The sequence below is a fragment of the Toxotes jaculatrix genome, chromosome 1 (assembly GCF_017976425.1).
Source record: "Toxotes jaculatrix isolate fToxJac2 chromosome 1, fToxJac2.pri, whole genome shotgun sequence".
Taxonomy (NCBI): Eukaryota; Metazoa; Chordata; class Actinopteri; family Toxotidae; genus Toxotes; species Toxotes jaculatrix.
In genome coordinates, this window is record NC_054394.1 from 18,643,782 (window position 1) to 18,663,007 (window position 19,226).

At 40.1% G+C, this 19,226-nt stretch overlaps 2 protein-coding genes across 3 annotated transcripts in view; one reads left to right on the plus strand and one right to left on the minus strand.

Annotated features, from left to right (window-relative positions):
- The window catches only part of sbf2 (SET binding factor 2), an 83,861-nt gene extending 77,731 nt beyond the window's left edge, over positions 1 to 6,130 (minus strand). For both annotated transcript variants that reach the window (XM_041033036.1, XM_041033027.1), the window contains exon 1: positions 6,001 to 6,130. In XM_041033036.1, coding sequence (XP_040888970.1) covers positions 6,001 to 6,055 — 55 coding nt within the window. In that variant the 5' untranslated portion in view covers positions 6,056 to 6,130. The remainder of the gene's footprint in view (positions 1 to 6,000) is intronic.
- Positions 6,131 to 10,209: 4,079 nt separating this feature from the next.
- Positions 10,210 to 12,750, plus strand: adma (adrenomedullin a). Its single transcript, XM_041036903.1, has 4 exons — positions 10,210 to 10,343; positions 10,955 to 11,057; positions 11,171 to 11,296; positions 11,475 to 12,750. The coding sequence occupies exons 2-4, from the start codon at positions 10,963 to 10,965 to the stop codon at positions 11,776 to 11,778; spliced, it is 525 nt and encodes a 174-aa protein (XP_040892837.1). The 5' UTR covers positions 10,210 to 10,343; positions 10,955 to 10,962; the 3' UTR covers positions 11,779 to 12,750.
- The last annotated feature ends 6,476 nt before the right edge of the window (positions 12,751 to 19,226 follow it).

Below are 19,226 nucleotides of genomic sequence, written 5' to 3' on the forward strand. Positions count from 1 at the left end.
ATCAGCCAATAGAGGAGCTGGCTGATATGAAAAAAAAAAGCTGTGGTGCTCACTTTTATCAATGCCATTATCATGACTCAGTTACTGAGGAGTACGAAACCTTCTGTCTTCCACTTCTGAACCCCAGTTGCGGCCGTGCGGTGACGGTGATGAACAGTTCATCCAAAAAAATGACTCTCCCTTTTCCAGCTTTTAGCGAATAATTGGATGCAATTAATTTTACAGCTCCTGGTTACATCTGTTGATATATTAATACTATTCAGACGTGCCCGAGTTCAGAACAATGTTTGTGTTCCACACATCCAGACTGAGTTCATTTTAGTTCAATACTGTATCAGTTTTAAAGATATAGATATACTGCAGTCAGATGGTTATTAAATCTCATTAGATTGAGAAAACTGTTGGCCTGGTTCAGAGAATAGGGTGACCTAATGTTTTATAGGAATTTGCTTTTTCAAACTGTATTCTGCCAATCTATTTCACCAGTCATATTTTATTTACTTTTAAAATGTCATGACTAAAATGTTTCCTGACATGAACTTTAGCATAATTTGCATAACCACAGAAATCACAGAGCTCTGATTGTATTACACCTTATCAACAGACTGAGAGTAGTGTAACTGCAGCCAGCGGAGTTTCCCCACATATCAGTTTTAAACTTTCTACAACAGAGAGGAAGGAACTCCTCCATTGTGGTCAGGATGCCTCTCACCACAAAGTCTGAATCCAAACGAGAAGCTGCCAAATGTGGAGTTAAAAAGAAAACAATCAATGGAGGCAGCAAATCCAAGATGTAAAATAGAAGCAAAACCATTCCACATCTGCCATCTTACTCGGAGTAACAACATTAATGTGACACCTTTGTTAACCACAAGCAGCCTGTTGGTGCTGAAATAATACAAGGACTGACATTTGCCATCCGCAGCTGTCAGAAGGATGTATGAAAGCCACATTTTTCTGATAAATCCCTACAGCCATTTCTGGGTCACAGGACAGATGTGAAAAAGTGGAAGTCAAAGTGAAAGTGGATGTTTCTGAACAGAAGACCTCTGGATAATATCTGGATAATAAACTTAATGGTCGCAGCAAGGTTACTATTTCGGGTGTTGATCAGCAACACTGTTGGCAACTGCTATTTATTATGCATTTGAAAACAGCAAAGTGAATGCAGCATTTGTAACCACCCAAGTAACACCAAGTAAACCAGTTATTTACTGATAAGCATAATATTATATATAGGATATCTGATAAAGACATATAAATTGCTTTTAGGACTGTGGATTGATAGTAAATGTATTAATATTCTACTATCCATCATATGCAACAACTAATCCTGAAATTGACAGTTGCACTTTCCCATTCAAGTGAATGGGGAAGTGCTCTCAGACTTTTTAACTCCACTGTTCATGTCCATTTCATATGTTACAGGCACATTCTTTAAACGGCAGTTACATGACGCACCTATTCAAAAAACAATGTGCAATATGGACATATTAGAATATTACATTAGCACTGAGCCGACCACCATTTCAACATGTTTCTGTTACTGCTGATAAAACACAACAGACGACACTTGACTTGAATAACTAATGATTTAGAAAAACAACCACAACACATGGCAGCACTTCAAGATCTGGCATCTACAACATGGAATCAGCATCTCCAGCTGTTGGAAGAGACAGTCTCTAAAGTCAGTGTATACAAACAGTGTTTACTTTATGGCAATATTTAGCCAAATGTAGTACTTTCTAAGTTAACCCATGGCTTTTAGCCACCACCTTAGCATAAATAAACACCTGTCAGAATAGATCTTGGACTGATTATGAGGAGGTAATGCTTTGTTGGGCTTTGTTTAAACCCAACATATCTTGAGACAAAGGCTCAGAGAGTTAATATAAAAATGCAACCTCTTGACACAGGTTCCAGGCAACTTCCTGAACATTCTGATCTTGCGAAAAATTTCTAACTTATAAATCAAGGTTTAGTTATGAGAAATGTGTCATTTTATTTAAACTGAACAAATTAAAAAGCATATGCTGTCATACTGTGGAATTTCTGGCAAGATTGATAATAACCTCAGATTTTCATTTCATGTTGCAATCAGACAATGCTGCACGAAAAAGCACAATATTTCATTACGCAGCTAAACTGTGCAGGCATTCCCTGAAATCAGGAGAACATCGTATGTCCAGAAGCCAGCCCAAAGCCAACGGACGCGTGAGCATGAGTTAAACAGTACTTCAAGCTAATCAAAAAGAAAATGAAACTATGAAACCCAACTGATGCAGACCAAGACAAACTCGAAAACCACTTCAGAGCCTAGAATGAAAGGCAAGAAATGTTCTAATAACAGAGTTAAGCATACAAGTATAGAGAAAAAAACCATCAAGACAACCCACAGACACACCAACATACGCTATTAACACAGTGTTTCCAACAACATGAAATAAGTAAGCAAAAATAGCTGACAAAAACTTTTTTTTGGCCATGGCACTTTCCTTGTGGGTGTGCCTTGAGAGCCAGCACAAAAAAAAACAAACACTCTTTGAGATGTTGTAACAGAAAGCAAATTCATGAAAGTTTCAGAGGACAAAACCAAGACTCAGTCTTGGTACAACTATTAAAATAATGCTTTAAAGGAATTTATGAATTTGTGTCATGCACCATTACGCAAGCTGATAAAGAAACTACTCCACATCTAAATCTTGCATGCTTGCGTTTCTACAGCCGATACACATCTTATGACACATAGCAATATTGCACAGTCAAAGGATATCAGCAGATGGAACTATTTTGCTCTTGATCATGTGGAAGTATTTTTTTGTTATTTTGCAGGATTGTGCTACGTTACATAAGCCATTTCCCCAGTCCAGACCAGAAAATCCAGACCATAAAGTCACACAGAGTAGAGACTGGACACAATGTCTGTGAAACACATTCCAAAAGCAGTTAGATTCAATAAAGAGTGATGATATCCACCCAATAAACTGTTGGAGAAAAGCAGCAGGGCAAATTCCTGTTTTTCACTTGGCAAATTAGAATTTATGGTGAACAGCACGCCAAACCGTACATGTCATTTTGCCAATAAAGAGAAATAGTGTACTTCAAAAGTAAAAATGCAGATTACAGAGCAGGTTCATTACAGACTGCATCCATTTAAACCAGAGTTTTAATATTCCAACATTATTCATGAAAAATATTTCCAAGGTTTGTGGGTCATGACATTGGCTTCTAGGAAAGCAGCCTCTGGTCAGATTTCTGATGAAAGATTGTCTTTCTCAGGTCATGTTCCCTTTTATCATACTCACCACTACATATTATTTTTCACATATCTGAGGCACTAAAATGACAAACAGTCTACCCGTGATACTTTTTAAGGCCAACAATGAACTATAGTATTACAAGTTGCCCCACTTCCACTTTTTGTGTGTTTTAAAACAATCCAGTCTGCAGCACCAAGCGTTTGACCATTAATTATGTGACTTTCAATAAATTTTTCTAAATAGGTCACCTCACAATAAAAACATCACAAGTGTTCTTGCTGGAGACATATTCCCTGGATTTATAATCATTCCCAGGGGACAAAGAAAAGAAAGAAAAGCAATAAAGGTAAGCCAGTAAAACTGGGTTGTGCAAGATAATAATCCAAACTGAATTTAGTATGGATCTAGCACTTTACACTTTGTGTGTTTACTATTCAGAAACGCAACTTCAAACTCACTGAACTGTCTCTGCCTGTGTTCCTACCACCACACCACCCTGTGTCACCCAAAGAGAAGCTTCATTGCCACTAACAGTTGCTTCTAAGATAAACACCAGGTTTGCCCTACTTTAAAAATTAAGCCTTCTGTTTATTGAAAAGGCTATTGTTTCACATTAACAATACTCCTTTTTCCAATGTTAACACTTAAAACTGGACTTTATTTAAAGGTATAGATTCAGTCAATTCACAGACTGATTTAGTTTTTACTGTGTAAATCTGACTCACTACAAATTGGAGCTGAGCCTGTTCCTCAACAGACTGCATGCTTAGCGTTATTTCCAACTGATCCATCCATAGTAATCTAACAATGAGAATTGGGTCAGGCCAGTGGAGCAAAAGCCAGCGCGGTGCAGGAGGCACGGTGATGACCCACGTAGGGATCCCTGGTTTGAATTAACGAGCAAGGTGGGCTAGAAAAAATCTGTTGTCTAGACGACGTACTGCGCATTACTGTGACCAGACTGGTTTCTATATGCCAAGTTCACTGGGCAAAGGCATTCCTCAGAACAGTTAGAGAAATAAAGAGTCATCATTTTATTTTCCCCTGTATTCAAACCTAAAGGCAATTTTAATTTTCCAGTTCTGAGAAAATCATTCCCACTTACAAACGAACATCTCTGCAGGGCTCTAACCCAAACCAACATATTATATGCTCCATTACACTCAGCAAAACATAATAAAATGAGACAAATACATTTCAATAAGGAGAGGGGGATCATTTTTGTCCTCCAGAGAGGCTTATATGTGGATGAGACATAAGCCTGTCACAGCGTCCTAATCGACCACAGTCTGAGATGGCAGACTTTTATTGCTTGCTCTCTCCTCAGTCAACTTCATCATCATCAGCGGCCAGAGGAGAAAAAAAAAAAAAACAAAAACTAAACTCGTGGTCCCCGTGTCTTATTGTGGTGAGACCGCCTGAATGTGAATCCATTCAGACTCTTCTGGTGACGCCAGGAACATTTTGTCCCTGGAGCACAAAAAATTCATTTGAAAGTTGGCGCTGGGACGCAGAGCTGATGAAAGACACTGTTTACCTATTGTTGCATAGCAAGCTATGGCGACTAAGAGGACTCAGCTGCTCTGGCCCCTCTTTGACATACATAGTGCTGGATGGACTCAACTGAGAGACGCTAGGAACTTCCATTTGTTCCCTTACGGCAGATTAGCTGAATATTTTTACTTTCTCCAGGCTGCTCACTGAGCAACAGCTCTCATTGGATCCTCACAAGAAGATGAGTGGCAATAAATTGTAGAGGCCTGAGCTGCTTTCAAAGTATCATTTATCATTAGGGGATATTAGAAATGTGAGGACTCAAAGTCTGTGCAATACCAAAAGGTTTTCATCTATTTATGTGTTAATGTTCAGAAATGCGTCCAAAGCGTTCCCTGCTTTGGACGAAAAGAATGTGAGGCTGGACCTGAGGCACAACATGTAAGTGGAGGCATAGGGAGCTTCCTGTCCCACTACAGAGCAACAGTGGAGAGAGAGAGGAGAGTGCAGAGGATCTGGCTGAGCACAAGGACTGCCTTTCCTCGCAGCTGTATAACGTTACGCCCATCACGAAAAAGATGAACACTCTTCCGGCAAAAACAAATATAACACAACAAATCATTGATAAGTGCAGCTGCAGCGGGTAAAAATAGACCCAAAACAGATCGTGCAGGGCAGGCAAAGTGCACGACCACCGCTACAAACATTACGCAACACAAAAAAAAAGCAAAACATGGATGCAAGCACTGGCTACCAACCCCACGACTGACCTCGACTGTGCCAGCAAAACAAATACGATCAAGCAGAAGCCAGCCTCTTTGGTCTCATAAGGATCTTTCGTGGGCATTACTCATCAAGTGTGTTCCAGTAGCTGGCAGAGAAACCAGCCCCCGGACCTGACAGGAGCACGATCAACAGGGACAGGATGTGACAGATTTTGAATCCATGAAAAAGTTTCGACTGATCCAAGTCAAATATCGCAGCGTATCGTGTGGAAACATCCACTGGCGACTTGCCATCAGGCGTGTGCTTTATCTGTTAATACAGACCCGCCGGATCATATCCAGGATCCGGCCGGTTAATGGGAGAAAAAGAAAGTGTTCCCAGTATGGTAGCTGTGTGGCTAACGTTAAGCTAAGCGCAAAGCTATCTAGCATCAACATCACCACTCACTGACTGACGGCCTGGACACAAACCTCAGCCTCGCAGTTCAATCTGCGAGCCGCCTCGCCGCCAAACTTACCGGCTTTTTCCTGATCGTATCCCACGACAATAAAATAGTCAGCCAATCTAGCCATGTCTGTTGTTTTTCCCGAGATATACCAACACAATTCAGCATTTTTCCTTCTTCCAAAGCACAGCCATGTTTGACAGAAGGAGTGTCACTGCGCTTGCGTGCAGGAACGGGAGACATCCATGGGCGTGGGCCCTTGAGTTTACAAATACAGCACTGTGTCCCAACAGAGCCTCTTTTTGGCCCTAAAGCACGGGGTCCCCGCGTCTTTATAAGAAGGGCAGCCAAACAGACAGCCACCACACCAGAATAATACTGTGTTTTACTGTAACTGCGGGAAATATATTGATAACCACAGTGGGAAACCTATTCTCCTATCAGGGATTACTAACTAGTTATTGCAAGAGAAGGGATGATGTGGAGCTTTCCAAGGATTTCTATAGGTTCAGTTTGGGGGGAAAAAACTGCTCCCAAAGTACTGCCTAGGACTGCAGAAAAGGGAACTGAAAGGGTTGATTTGGTGAATAAATAAATGTTGAATGGTTATGGGTAAAATATTTGCATCACTGTTGTACTCAGCAGACCATTCCCACACTGTTAAATCATTTAACTCTACTTTTACACGTACTACCCTCTGTTTTCCTTATGATAATATAGGCTCAGTGAGCACTTTATTGGGAACACCATATAAATACTCGGCATGGCCTCCCTTTGCCCTCAAAACAGCCTCAGTTCTCCGTGCCATGGATTACACAAGTTGTTGGAAACACTGCTTTGAGATTCTGGTCCTTGTTGACATGATTGCCTCACATAATTTCTGCAGATTTGTCAGCTGCAAAATTATGCTGCCAATCTCCTGTTTTACCCCATCCCAAAGTTGTTCTACTGGATTCAGATGTGGTGACTGGAAAGGTCACTGAAGTTCACTGAACTCACTGACATGTCCATGAAACCTGTTTGAGATGACTTTTGATTTTTGCCATGCTGCATTATCATGCTGGCAGTAGTCACTGGAAGATGGTAAACTGTGGCCATAAAAGGATGAACATGGGCAGCAACAATACTCAGATGGGCTGTGGAATTCAAACCAATTGATTAGTAATAGGCCCAAAGTGTTCCTAGAAAACACTCCCCACACCATTACATCCCCACCACCAGTATAAACTGTTGACATAGGGCAGGTTGGGTCCATGGATTCATCCTGTGGATGCTAAATTCTGATGCTACTACTTACTTGTCTCAGCAGAAATCAAGATTCATCAGACCAGTCTACGTTTTTTTCCAGTCTTCATCTGTCCAGTTTTGTCAAGCCTGTGCCCACTGCTGCCTCAGATTTCTGTTCATTGCTGATAGGAGTGGAACTCAATGTCATTATCTTCTGTTGCAGCCCATCCACCTCAAGGTCCAACGTGTTATGTATTCTGAGATGGTTTTCACCGCAGGAGTAAAGAGTGGTCATCTGAGTTACCATAGCCTTTCTGTCAGTCTGGCCATTCTCGTCTTACCCCTCTCACCAACGAGGCATTTCCATTCGCAGAGTTGTCGCTCAGCAAGTGTTTTTTGTTTTTCCACACTATTCTGAGTCAAAACTCTAGAGACTCTTTTGTGTGAAAGTCCCAGGAGATCAGCAGTTTCAGAAGTACTCAGAACCAGCCCATCTGGCACCAACAATCCTGCCACGGTCGAAGTCACTGACATCACAGCACATGTAAACCAGTACTATAGCTAGTGTGTATCAGAGGAACACACAGCAAGCAATTTCCACTGCATTTTCTCTCGTTCTTTATACCCTTTTCAGTGTCTCCCTAATTTGCTGTTGTTTTATGTCTATCTTTTCTTTGTCTCTCTCTCTATCCCACTTATTGTTTTTTTTTTCTTGCTAGTGAAAGGAAGGTAGTCAAATAGTTGACCCAGAGCCAAAACATTAAGAAATACAGACCAGTCTGAGTGAAGTGTTCATTGTCACACAAGAATGATGTGAAGGTCATGAGACGTTGAACAACACATATTTCCAGGTGACAGGCATTTCTAGGTTCATCATAACATTATAATAGTTGTGAATCATCTATCACATTTGTGCCTTTGGGGTCCACACCCTCTTCTTCCTGGCACACATTAATTGCTCAGGTTCCATGCCACTCCTACCAGCTCATTCATAGAGTGTCAGGTCGTACAAAAGATGTCAGTCATCCCACAAAAGCAACTTCATGGAGGCCAAGCAAAAGACTGCTATATAAGGAGCCAAAAACCAACAGCAGACGTTTGTTGTCATGATTGCACAATCTCTTGTTGTAAACTCTGGTAAGGGGATTACTTGTCTGCCGGAGGCAATTAACATTACAATGTGCGTACAAAACATTTGCTGGTTTACAGCACATGTTTGTCATTTATGTATTTTTGGAGGGTTTAAAATATAACCCCATGCGTGGAATGAGGTCGTAAGAGATATAAATAAACATCAGAAGGTTCTGTGTCAAGGACTAAAGATAATAAGACATGAATTACAGGATGCAGAAATGAGAGAGAGGAATGTCAGGTGTTAAGCGTGCTGAAAAGACTGTTGAACGAACCCCATGCATGGTTTTCCCCTTCATCGAAACTGAAACAAAAATCAAAAATGAAAGTGTTACTTATAACTACTACATAAAGCTAATTTAATTTACATCACACCACATGGAAATTCCTAAACTGGAATTTCTGCACTGATAAAACTATACGGTTTTTCACTGGGATTTACAGCATTTCATACACTGAATGTGAGGGTGTTTGAGATCAGTCTTTTTGTATTGCATACTCTGTGAGGTGTAGATTATTTCTTCATAACAATATGCTCATCTCAGACATTGATGTACAGCTACACTAGTAGTGGATCAGTGAGATGAAAGCTGTGATAAAAAGTTGTCAGCTCCCTAATATGTTGCTTATTTTCCACATATGCCTCGTGAAACCCCACTGACAGTGCTCTTGTTTTGAGTTCTACAGAATAAACTGTGCCCTGATTTGAAATATCTTCTTTCTGTGTTGCATTCAGTTATTTAGCATTAATATAAACACAGATGGACATAGTGTGGTCATGTCAAACATGCTGTGTGCAGGTTTAGAGTGATTCACTGTACTGGCCATCCCGTGAAGTCAAATAATGTGAGGTGTTGATGTCCACTAGGACATACAGGCAGACTTGATGACTCTCCCATTACTGCCTGATAGATACTTGTGGATGAATTCCTAAGGCAAAAAGTGAAGCCATATTACTTATAATTTATAACAGCAACAGATCAGCAGGTTTATTTAAAATAGTGCCCAAGCCAGTATTCTTCACTGTTCAATTCAGATTCAAGTTCATTATCTGACTCTAGATTTATTTTTAGATAATTGTAAAATTCCATTTTGTGTTTAGCCAATTATCAAAATAAAGTATGTTAAGTCTAGAGTCAAATATTTGCCTTGTACAAACAAATTCATTGAGTATATTGCGTTTACAGTTGGGCATACAACATTTAATCAGTTACTCAATGCTTGTTTCTTTCCAACTCTCAAATTCATCATCCAGTGTGCTTTCAAGCTGACTGTGTCGGGGAGTGCCCTGAAAAGCAGACTGTGGAAACATTCCTTAAATTTTATTTTATACAATTAGCCAGTTGGAGTGAAAGGAAAGTTAACAAAAACTATACCTAACTGACCTTAAAGTTCAAATATAACAAGATGAATGTTTAAACCTTTTCTTCTGTGATTATTTAGATTTCTAATACCCCTCTATGAGCTGAGATGAACATACTGTACTCTAACCAGGTCGGTGAATGAAGCCTTTTATATACATAACTGATTACCATTGATTTGCTGCTATTAAAAACATTACAAAATAAAACAAAGTACATTTTATGGCATTTTTAAACTTTGTTGGTACAGCATTTATAGTGTGAAAAAGTTGTTTTGATTCAATGGCACTGACAACAAGATACAATGGCTGCACTGCATTTATTCTGCGAGCTCTAAAACTATTCTCTTTTATCATTTTAAGTGTTCTTCCAACACAGGAAAAACATCCTTGATGTTTTTTCACAGTAAAAACATACTTCATGTTTTTCCTGTGTTGCGTTGTTGTACCACACGAGCAGCAGCACTGCAGTAATACAGTGGATAGGGTAGGGGAAAAGGATGAGAGACTATGTCACTCTGAGCCCCTCCCACCTCCTGTATAAAGGCTCCCTGTCTGGTGTGCAGGAGCTATTAGCAGAGTGACACAGCTGCCTTACAGAACCAGTGGCAATTTCAAGAAACCTGTGGAGTACTCTTTTATAGCTGATTCTTCAAGGAGAGCTTTCTCATCCCACTGAATTATCAGAAGATCACAGGTATGTGCACTTTCTTTTAAAGAAGATATTACTGTGGTTTGCTCTGCTCCCAGCTGATGGCTTTATCCTTGCTTTTTTGAGGTCAGGGCACAAGTGTAGAGACAAGGACAGGTTATCTATCTCGTTATATAAGCAGTTCAGCTCTTAATGTGTGCGTCTGTGAAGGAGTTGCCTTCAAGGTGTGAAGCATCTAATGGAAGCAGTAGATCATATGTTGTTTTCTAGTTGCAATTAATGTTGCTATGTTTGTCTATTAATCCAGTAACTGTGTTAAGCAGCATTTTAGTTTTTGTTTGATTTTTGAGCTGAGCCTATTTTGAATCCCTCATTGGTAGAATGTGTCCTTCACGTTATTGGCCAGGGGCCCAAAGCACAGTTGCAGGTTTACTTAACCGAGCAAAATCTGACCTTAGCTTAACTTTTTAAATAAATGAATGATAAGTGCAAATAACTTGGCTTTTGGACTCTTGTGTAAGCAAGTGTGGCCCTTAAGGGGCTGCTGTATGAGGGAGTTTTACTAGTGTAGAAGGACAATAGGAAATTTATGCTGTTAAATATTAATTTATAGCATAAATAAATAACTAAAAAATGTTCTTTTCTACTCTCCACAGGAGCCAAAATGAAACTTACTTTCCAGTCCTTCCTCTGTTGCTGCCTGCTGGCAACAGTAGCACACTGTGTGGAACTTGAAGTGAATCCGGAGTTGAAAAAAAGGTGAGTCATTCATTCAATATCAAAATGTTTTTATCTGATACAAGATGTTACTGCAGTTACCTGTCTGGAATTATCTATCAAAGACTAATGGAATTTTTTTTCTCCTCTCCCAGGTTAAGCATATGGCTAGGGAGCAGATTGAGACGGGATTTTGACAGTGTATCAGTGGAGAAGACAGCAGAGTCTGAGCACTTTATCAGACCAGAAGATATCAGGGATACCTTGCTGCCGCATTCCAGGTAAGACACTGACCATACAATTCTGAATATTTACAAAACACATTTTTTTGTCATTGAAATGTGTTCTGCTTGTCACACAAAGGGGATACAACATTTATCCTGAGAAAACCTAGCCATTTACAACTCAGCAATCAACAGCATAGATTAATGTCCTCTTGTCTCTCCCTCTGTCCTCCAGCACTGACATCAATGTCCGAACCAAGAGGTCGAAAAACTCAGCCAGCCAGTCAAGAAGACCAGGTTGCTCGCTGGGCACATGCACAGTGCACGACCTGGCACACCGCCTGCACCAGCTCAATAACAAGCTGAAGATTGAGAGCGCCCCTGTTGATAAGATCAGTCCACAGGGATATGGCCGGAGGCGTCGATCGCTTCCAGCGCACAGAATCGCACTGAGGCTGGAGCAGGGCAGGCTGAGGCCCGAGTGGAGCCCAACTGACTCACAAGTTCACAAGCTTAAAGCTCTCCTGAGACGGACATGAGCGGGATATGCAAGAGAAGTTGGGAACAAAAGAAAGGGAGTAGCTTCAAGTTAGTGTCCTCTCTGCTCTGTTCTAAAATTCTCGAAATGCCTCAGACTCCTGCCAAGTATTCTCCAGCACATTTTTTCCAGGCAAGAGGACTGAGTCAGAGCAAGACTGGCTGCACTGAGTCTCTCCTAAGGTTGAGCCTTGCAGCTCAGCGATGTAGAGCGTGCAAACAACTGCAGCTAGCTTACAGACACTGGATGGCACAGTGTGGAGAAAACTACAGGTGCTGCCCTCTGCTTGGCAGCGGGAAAGGAAGAGTGCTAATACCTGGCAAAGTGCACACATCCTCTGGCTCAAAGAGGGAACTCTCTTCTAACATTCTGGGACTTTATACACTTATTCCTCAAGGCCAGGACTTTGATAAGTGCTATCCTCTAAGGATTATACCAATGTGTCCCAAACTGTCAAACTGTTAGAACTTGTCTGCACTTTTCCATTTGGACTTAAAGTCAAATGAATCATCAGGAAAAGACATCTTCATCACAATGCCAAACAGGAAGATAGGCTACAGAGCTCTAAAGCTCTCAGTTTATATAAAGTTTTGGACACTGTATAAGGGAAAATGCCTTGGATTCTGTGAGATATGTGCCAGTCCACAATGGATTGAAATATACTTGAAATTGTTATTGTTTGTACAAAAACATGTGCAATCTATATTTGTTTTTATTGCAGGTATATGTATATTTGAATTCCTTTATTTAAATATTATATAGAGGTTACATTAAAGTACTTATGCAGATAGAACTATTTTTGTACAGGAAGAAATATATATGGGCATTGTAGCTATTTGTCATTATTCTTTTGCAGATTGTGGTATAGGATATCTGTTTTATAGGTTTATTATATATTTGTAAATGTGTTTTATTTTATTTGTGTCAAAGCAATAACATTGTCATCCAATAAACATTTTGCATATAAAATCTAGAACTTGTCCAGACTTCCTTTTCTCCTAGCTCTTGCGAACTGAAAGTGGCATTCTATTGTCTGCATTGCACTTCCACACAGACACAGAGCACCTGGAGTTTGTTAAGTGATTACAGGGTCTCATTAGAGCCTCCCCTCCTCTCACTACATTCCCTTAGTTATGATGATCCCCCCTGCCCCCTCAAAATAAGGGCAGACAGGGTGCCAGGCGCATTCCTGCTTGGTTCAGCTCATATTTGTTGGCTCACCCCACACCACAGAGCAGCCCTAAAGCCATCAGAGGAGGCTGAGGCTTTAGTTCCATCTGTGTTCAATGGTAGATGATTGGGACATGAGAAGGCCAATGCAGGGGGTTCCGGTCCAACATTCCTGTGAGAGAATCTCAAAAACTGCTCCAACAAAGCACTGACCTTCACATTCAAGAAGACCCCCAAGAGTGAACAGGAATGACAGGCTGCAGATCTCTTTACTTGACACATTAGCACTCCTTGTTTGACATTTTCAGGGAGTTCAGACAACACTACCTAAGACATATACAGTGTTCAGAGCAGTCCGAAAATGTAAAGGGTTCAACTGTCAACATGTGCACTTGCCACTGAAAATGTTGTAGAGGGGAAAATGAATGGTGAACACTTCTCACAGAAATGGGCCATGAGTATCCACTGAGGATAGTTGAGAAGGTGAGAACATGGCTTCGTATCCTCTAGCTTTGCTCATTCCCTGCTGTACAAATTCACAATGCAGTACACAGTGTATCACATATACAGTTTTACTACAATAGATCAAATCAGGGATTCACTGAATGGCATTAAGTCAAACTGTGAGAGATATTCACTGCCACTAGCATGACTATCAGCTTTTCCTGGAAGCACTAACTAGATATTTACCCTGCTTCTATAAACGAGAGCCAGCAGCCCTTCATACCTATTAAAGCGTGATAATTAGTAATTAGAAACATTGGCAGGAGACGGTTTCTGTTTTGTTTTAATTCACCGGAGAAGCAAGTTGTTCAAAACTATGTAGTATAATTGTAAGCAGGTTACATAGAAACAAAGTGAGGGTCTAAACTGTAATTGTATGTTCTCTCTTGCCATCTAGTGAGATGGGATGGGTAAAACTCCAAAATTGTGGCTTCTGATAGTTCTTGGTATGATTTATTCAATTAGATCAGACAGCTGAATTCAAATGAAGTTTAGTAATAAGTGAGAACAGTAATAGGTGAGAACTTTGACTGTCTTGAACCATTTAGTTACAAATTTAAGTTCTGCCTATTAACTCAACCAAGCATACAGAACAGTGAAGTCTAGTACATTTTCAAGAATTTATTCATATTTTCCAAAATTTTCATAAAGAAATGAATAAATCTAAGTTTACTTTTATCTTAGTAAAGTAAAATAAATTATGTACGACATATAAAAACAGTAAAAGTGAGACATAAAAAGGTAAAGCAAGACATAAAAAAAAGGTCTTGGTTTACTGCTGTTTTCTTTTGCATCGAGGGATTCATATTTAGAAAAAGAACCTACAACATCACTCTAATAAAAGATATTTACTTCTGATATTTACTTCTGGGGCTCCAGTTTTTGTATATGTATATATTCCTGAAGAATCGCCTAGTCTAAACTAAGTCAGCACAATGTATGATAATACCTGCCCCATAAATGACTGAATGGCATGAGGCCATTAACACTGTAAAGAAACTAAAGCAAAGCAAATGTGCCATCTAGTGGCTGATTCAATTACATGTATTCTACATTTTGAATGGGAATTTAGTTTGTGCACAAAATCCTTATGGTTGAAAAACAAAACAAAACAAAAGTACAGTGTTTCTCATCACAGTAGAAAGAATCTAAGAATAGACTGAATGGATCTAGATCTGTCCCACTAAGTGTACTCTATGTAAACATGCCACTCCTTCAGTAAGCCAATCAGCTAGTGACGTGAAGAAACTGATCAGTGTAGGTCAGCTGGCAAAAAAGAATACCCAGTTTCCAGGACTTACTTTATGCTAAGTGCTAAGCTCCAAGTCTTAATTTTTTCACTGCTGTTCAGAAGCTATCAACTAAATTATTTTTGGAACTTCTCTTTTCAGCAGGATGTTGGCTAAGATAATGCATCATTTTAACTTTATTGTCAAAATGCAACTGAGTGAAACTGACAAGCTGTTTAGTCACTACAACATCTTCAGAGGAGAGGAGAGGGGAGGAGAGAAGAAGAGAGGAAGAGAGGAGAGGAGAGGAGGACAAAGCAGATGAATGTCAGTCTGACAATACTGCTGTCAATCAAAATGATACAGTCCCAGGGCGAAGAGCCAGTCCTCTAAAGGCAACTCTAAAAGTACCCTGATAACCTGAGTTGAGAGGATTAGCCTCATAATCTCAAACACTGCAGGGCTAAATCAGGGACTGTGGGCCCCCTGCTGCTTATGACCACAGCAGTAAATCTGGGTCCTCTTCTAAGGCTGTGTGAGGAGTTCACACAGGCTGTAGTACAAAACCGCTTATTCTGCTCTAAGTAGGTATCAGAGAAAGTGCTTTGATCTGGCGATGAGAGTCTAACCAGAGATTGATGTCACCACTGGTACAGACAGCTCAGACGTTTCTTTGCAACATACACAGAATACATGCATTAGAGAGCATAAGAGAAAACAGGGAAAACACAGAGACTCATGCTGAACATAATTCCCACTATATCCATTTTTACTACCCGAAAAAGTAGTGAAATAGAACCATGATGGCTGACTTCAGCATTTGTTCAGCTGATGTCCTTTTACTAAGCTGCAGCAATGAAAGAGTTAAGGATGGAGTGATGTGCACTGCAGGGTGGAGGATGAGATATCATATACTCTAGCCACCACAAGAGCCCAGGATGACTTAGATGTTTGTCTGAGGCAACCTGTGCACCGTCTACACACAGAGACAGCAGAGCCTGACACGGTGAGTGAACTTATCTGATGTATTAGTCTAGGATCAGTGATGACCGCTGATAATTGACAATGGAAGGCAAACATCACTTAAAGTATATTTCTGTCTTCAAATCCCCATGCAAAAATTCTTGATTTATAGTTATATAGTGTAACCATATCCAAAGCCACTCATTGGTGCAATTAAAAAAAAACTACACATCTAGATATACTGAAAATGTATCTGACAAGTATTAGAGAATAGCTGTGTGGGAGGTTGCTTTGTGTTCATGGGTCAGTGCACTTCCTTTGCTGGTCTTTATTCTTCTCCAGGCCCTCGCCACTGAGAAAGATGAGAAGAGGAGACACGCCTCTTTCAAAGCAACAGTCGAGTCCTTGCTTGGCAAAGAGTGAGCTTCTCTGCTTTCCCTCTCTCATTCTCTCACTATCTCTCTCTGTGATGTGGTAAATGGCTTTCTCTTATGATGTTGACCTCTCTCTTAGATATGACTTTGATAAAGAGCCAATTACAGCAGTGAGGTGTCTGAGAAAAGCCAAAAATGACGAGATAAAGATGGCAGTGTATAGCTAGCTGGGTCTGAAAGCTGTGAGTGCTCCAGTAATGGCCTCAGGAAGCCCCTTATGGGATTTACACAGTGAGTGGGAAATAATGAATAATGATCTGTATTCTCCAAAGTAACTGTGGTCAACTCCACATTTCCACATTTCCAGTACATTTAAGCAGACTCCCAAATACAAGGGCGAACACACCCACATTAGCAAACTCCAGAGTGAGCACCATTAAGATACGCCCCACATTAGTGTCTAATAATTCTTTCTGCAGAGCCCCATCACAACACTGTTTTTCAATCATCAGATATTGTTTCCAAAATCAGATATCAGATCAATAACAGAAATGTTCCTGTAATTCTGAACATAATATTTTATCTCCTGTGTTATTAGGGCACTGAGCTGGAGAATCCTCACCAGAGACAGGCGCTTTTATCATTTAAGGATTGACTGCAGTTGTGGGATGGGAATCAGGAAGCACCTTATTATAATTATTCTGAAATATTATACAATTATTGAGCATAAATGTGATTATTATAAGATCCATTCCTTAAATGTGAAGTCCAATAGTCTAAAGGAAATAAACAACAGTGTGTGTTCACAGCCACACGTGTTACAAGAGATTAAACTGCAAATGAGAAGTGTCTCTTTCCGGGTAATTCAAAAATGCAGAGATGCAGCTTGTGCTGTATCTGTTGAGTCTGCCATATTGTTGTTATACATCAAGGGACCTGACCACCTGTGCATCATTAGCAGATATGAGAAAACACCTTGTTGTTGAGCTGAACTGTTGAAGCGCTGCAAACTCTTTAGATCTTAAAATAAAAAACAAATTAATATATTACAACCAACAACAAATTAATCAATTATGCACTAACTCTGGTGATGCACTATATAATGTCACAGATTATGATTTTGACCCTCCATCTTCCTGCATTTATCAGGGGTGGGAATGGACTATGCAAGGCCATTATTTATTATGTACTGGTAAAAGAGCATCAGGAACCATACAGTATGAAGATTGTTTTACTATGCTGGCTACCAAAGGAGTTTTCCCACAATTGACAGCATGGAAAGGGTCAGTATGGTCAGGTGGTTATACATAGCTGGAGGGTGACAGAGAGTATAAATACATTGTGCAGCTCTGCATCATATACAGATAACAAATGTGAGATGGGGTCAGTTGTTTTGCTATCACACAAATAGGGGTAATCCGAGAGTGCAGTGAAGCTTAATGCCCTCTGAGGGCAATTATTTGTTCAAAGAATGACTTTTGCCAGAACCCCACAGCAGGATTATGTATTTTCAAATGTACAAGGACTAAAGTAACATCAGTTTCCGAGAATGAAATACAGTGCTAATAACCATGAGAACAGTGATAAAAGGGGAAGCACTGTGATTGTTCTCGAACTGCCTGCTTGCCTGGGGGTACTTAAGAAAAGTATCACACCACCTTGTGGCTTACTGACTGAAAATGTCAACTATGTTGACCTGGGTGTGATGCCTTGTTGCCAGAGTAGTAGAGCGGAGTCTCTTTTCTTCTCTTCCTTTTTCTGTGTCCACACTGTACAGTATGCAAGTGCAAAAGTGAGCAACGAAGTGCTTGTGTGTTTGTGTCTAAGTATTTGTGTGTCTGACACAAAGAGAGAGAGAGAGAGAGAGAAATAGAGCAGCAGGCCGTGTCTCCTCTAAGAGAGGCCCTCTCTTTGTTGACAGCCAGTTTTGACATATTCTCAGGATTAGTAGCTCTGTCAACATGATGCCTGGCTCCTTAAAATAGAGACAGAGATGGGCAGTCAGGAAAACAAAACTGTGGTTGTGTTCCACCATGGACTCATAGATTGACTGGGTATGACCCAGATAGATGCAGATAAAATCCATTAAGGTACCACTGAATCTGTACAGTGCTTCGCTGACTTGAAGCAGCCGAGTCTGACTTGAGAAGACTGAACCCACAGATATGGCTATGAATGACACCGAAGGTAAGCACAGAACTGATGAGAGACGTGTGTAAATGTAATACAAGATAATAGGCAAAATGGTTATGAAGTTACACGATGGGTTATTCTCTGCATCACTGCACATCTGCTTTAACTCAAGGCACATGGTCAACAGAAAGGAGTCTGAGGCTGAGGTAGTCTGCAGCAAAATTTGCATTTGTCTTGTCCGCAAAATGTCAGAAAATAGTGAATAATGCCTCTTAGAATTTTCTGGACTCAAAGTTTATGTCTTCAAATGTCCTTTTGTGTGACCAACAGTCCAAAACCCAAAGGTATTCAGTTTACTGTCATGTATGACAAACAAAAGCATCAAATTCATTTGAGAAGCTGGAACCATCACGTGTTTTGATATTTTTACATAAAAAAGGATGTAAATGAGCATCTGATTATTAAACTAGTTGAAGTTTCATTTTCTGTTGATTAATCTATGGTTAATTAGGCGAATTATGGGGCTGTAGTTTCTAATAACGTAGCTAAAGTTTCTTAAAGTAATTTTGACTTCAGTAAAATGTAAACTTCTGAATACTAAAACAAAACGCGAGGGCTATTTATTTATTTATTTTTGTATGGTGTTAAAAAAAAAAACTTGGCTGGCATAGGCTAAAAGAAACCTACTGTAAGCTAAAAGACTCGTGAACTTACAAGCAGCAGCAGCATCTCGGCAGGATGAGTACCAGTGAAATAAAAGGTGTTTGGTGGAAAGCACATGGTACTACTCGAGGCAGTTAGCTAGCAACAATAAAATGATCATTTTAACTTAATGTTAACGTTGCATATATTTTACTTAACTAGCCAGCTAGCTAATACGTTAGTTTAAATCTACACCCTACTACCCTCACGGCAAATCCCTACTGCTGGTTAACCATTAGAATAAGTAAAGGCTGTTGTACTTCATTCCATCCTACGTTAGCAGCGGAGCCTGTACTTAGGTCACGTCATGGTGGTCCGGTTCATTTGTTCCTCTGCCAAAGATTTCTTTTTCTATTAAGTAATCAAGGTATTCA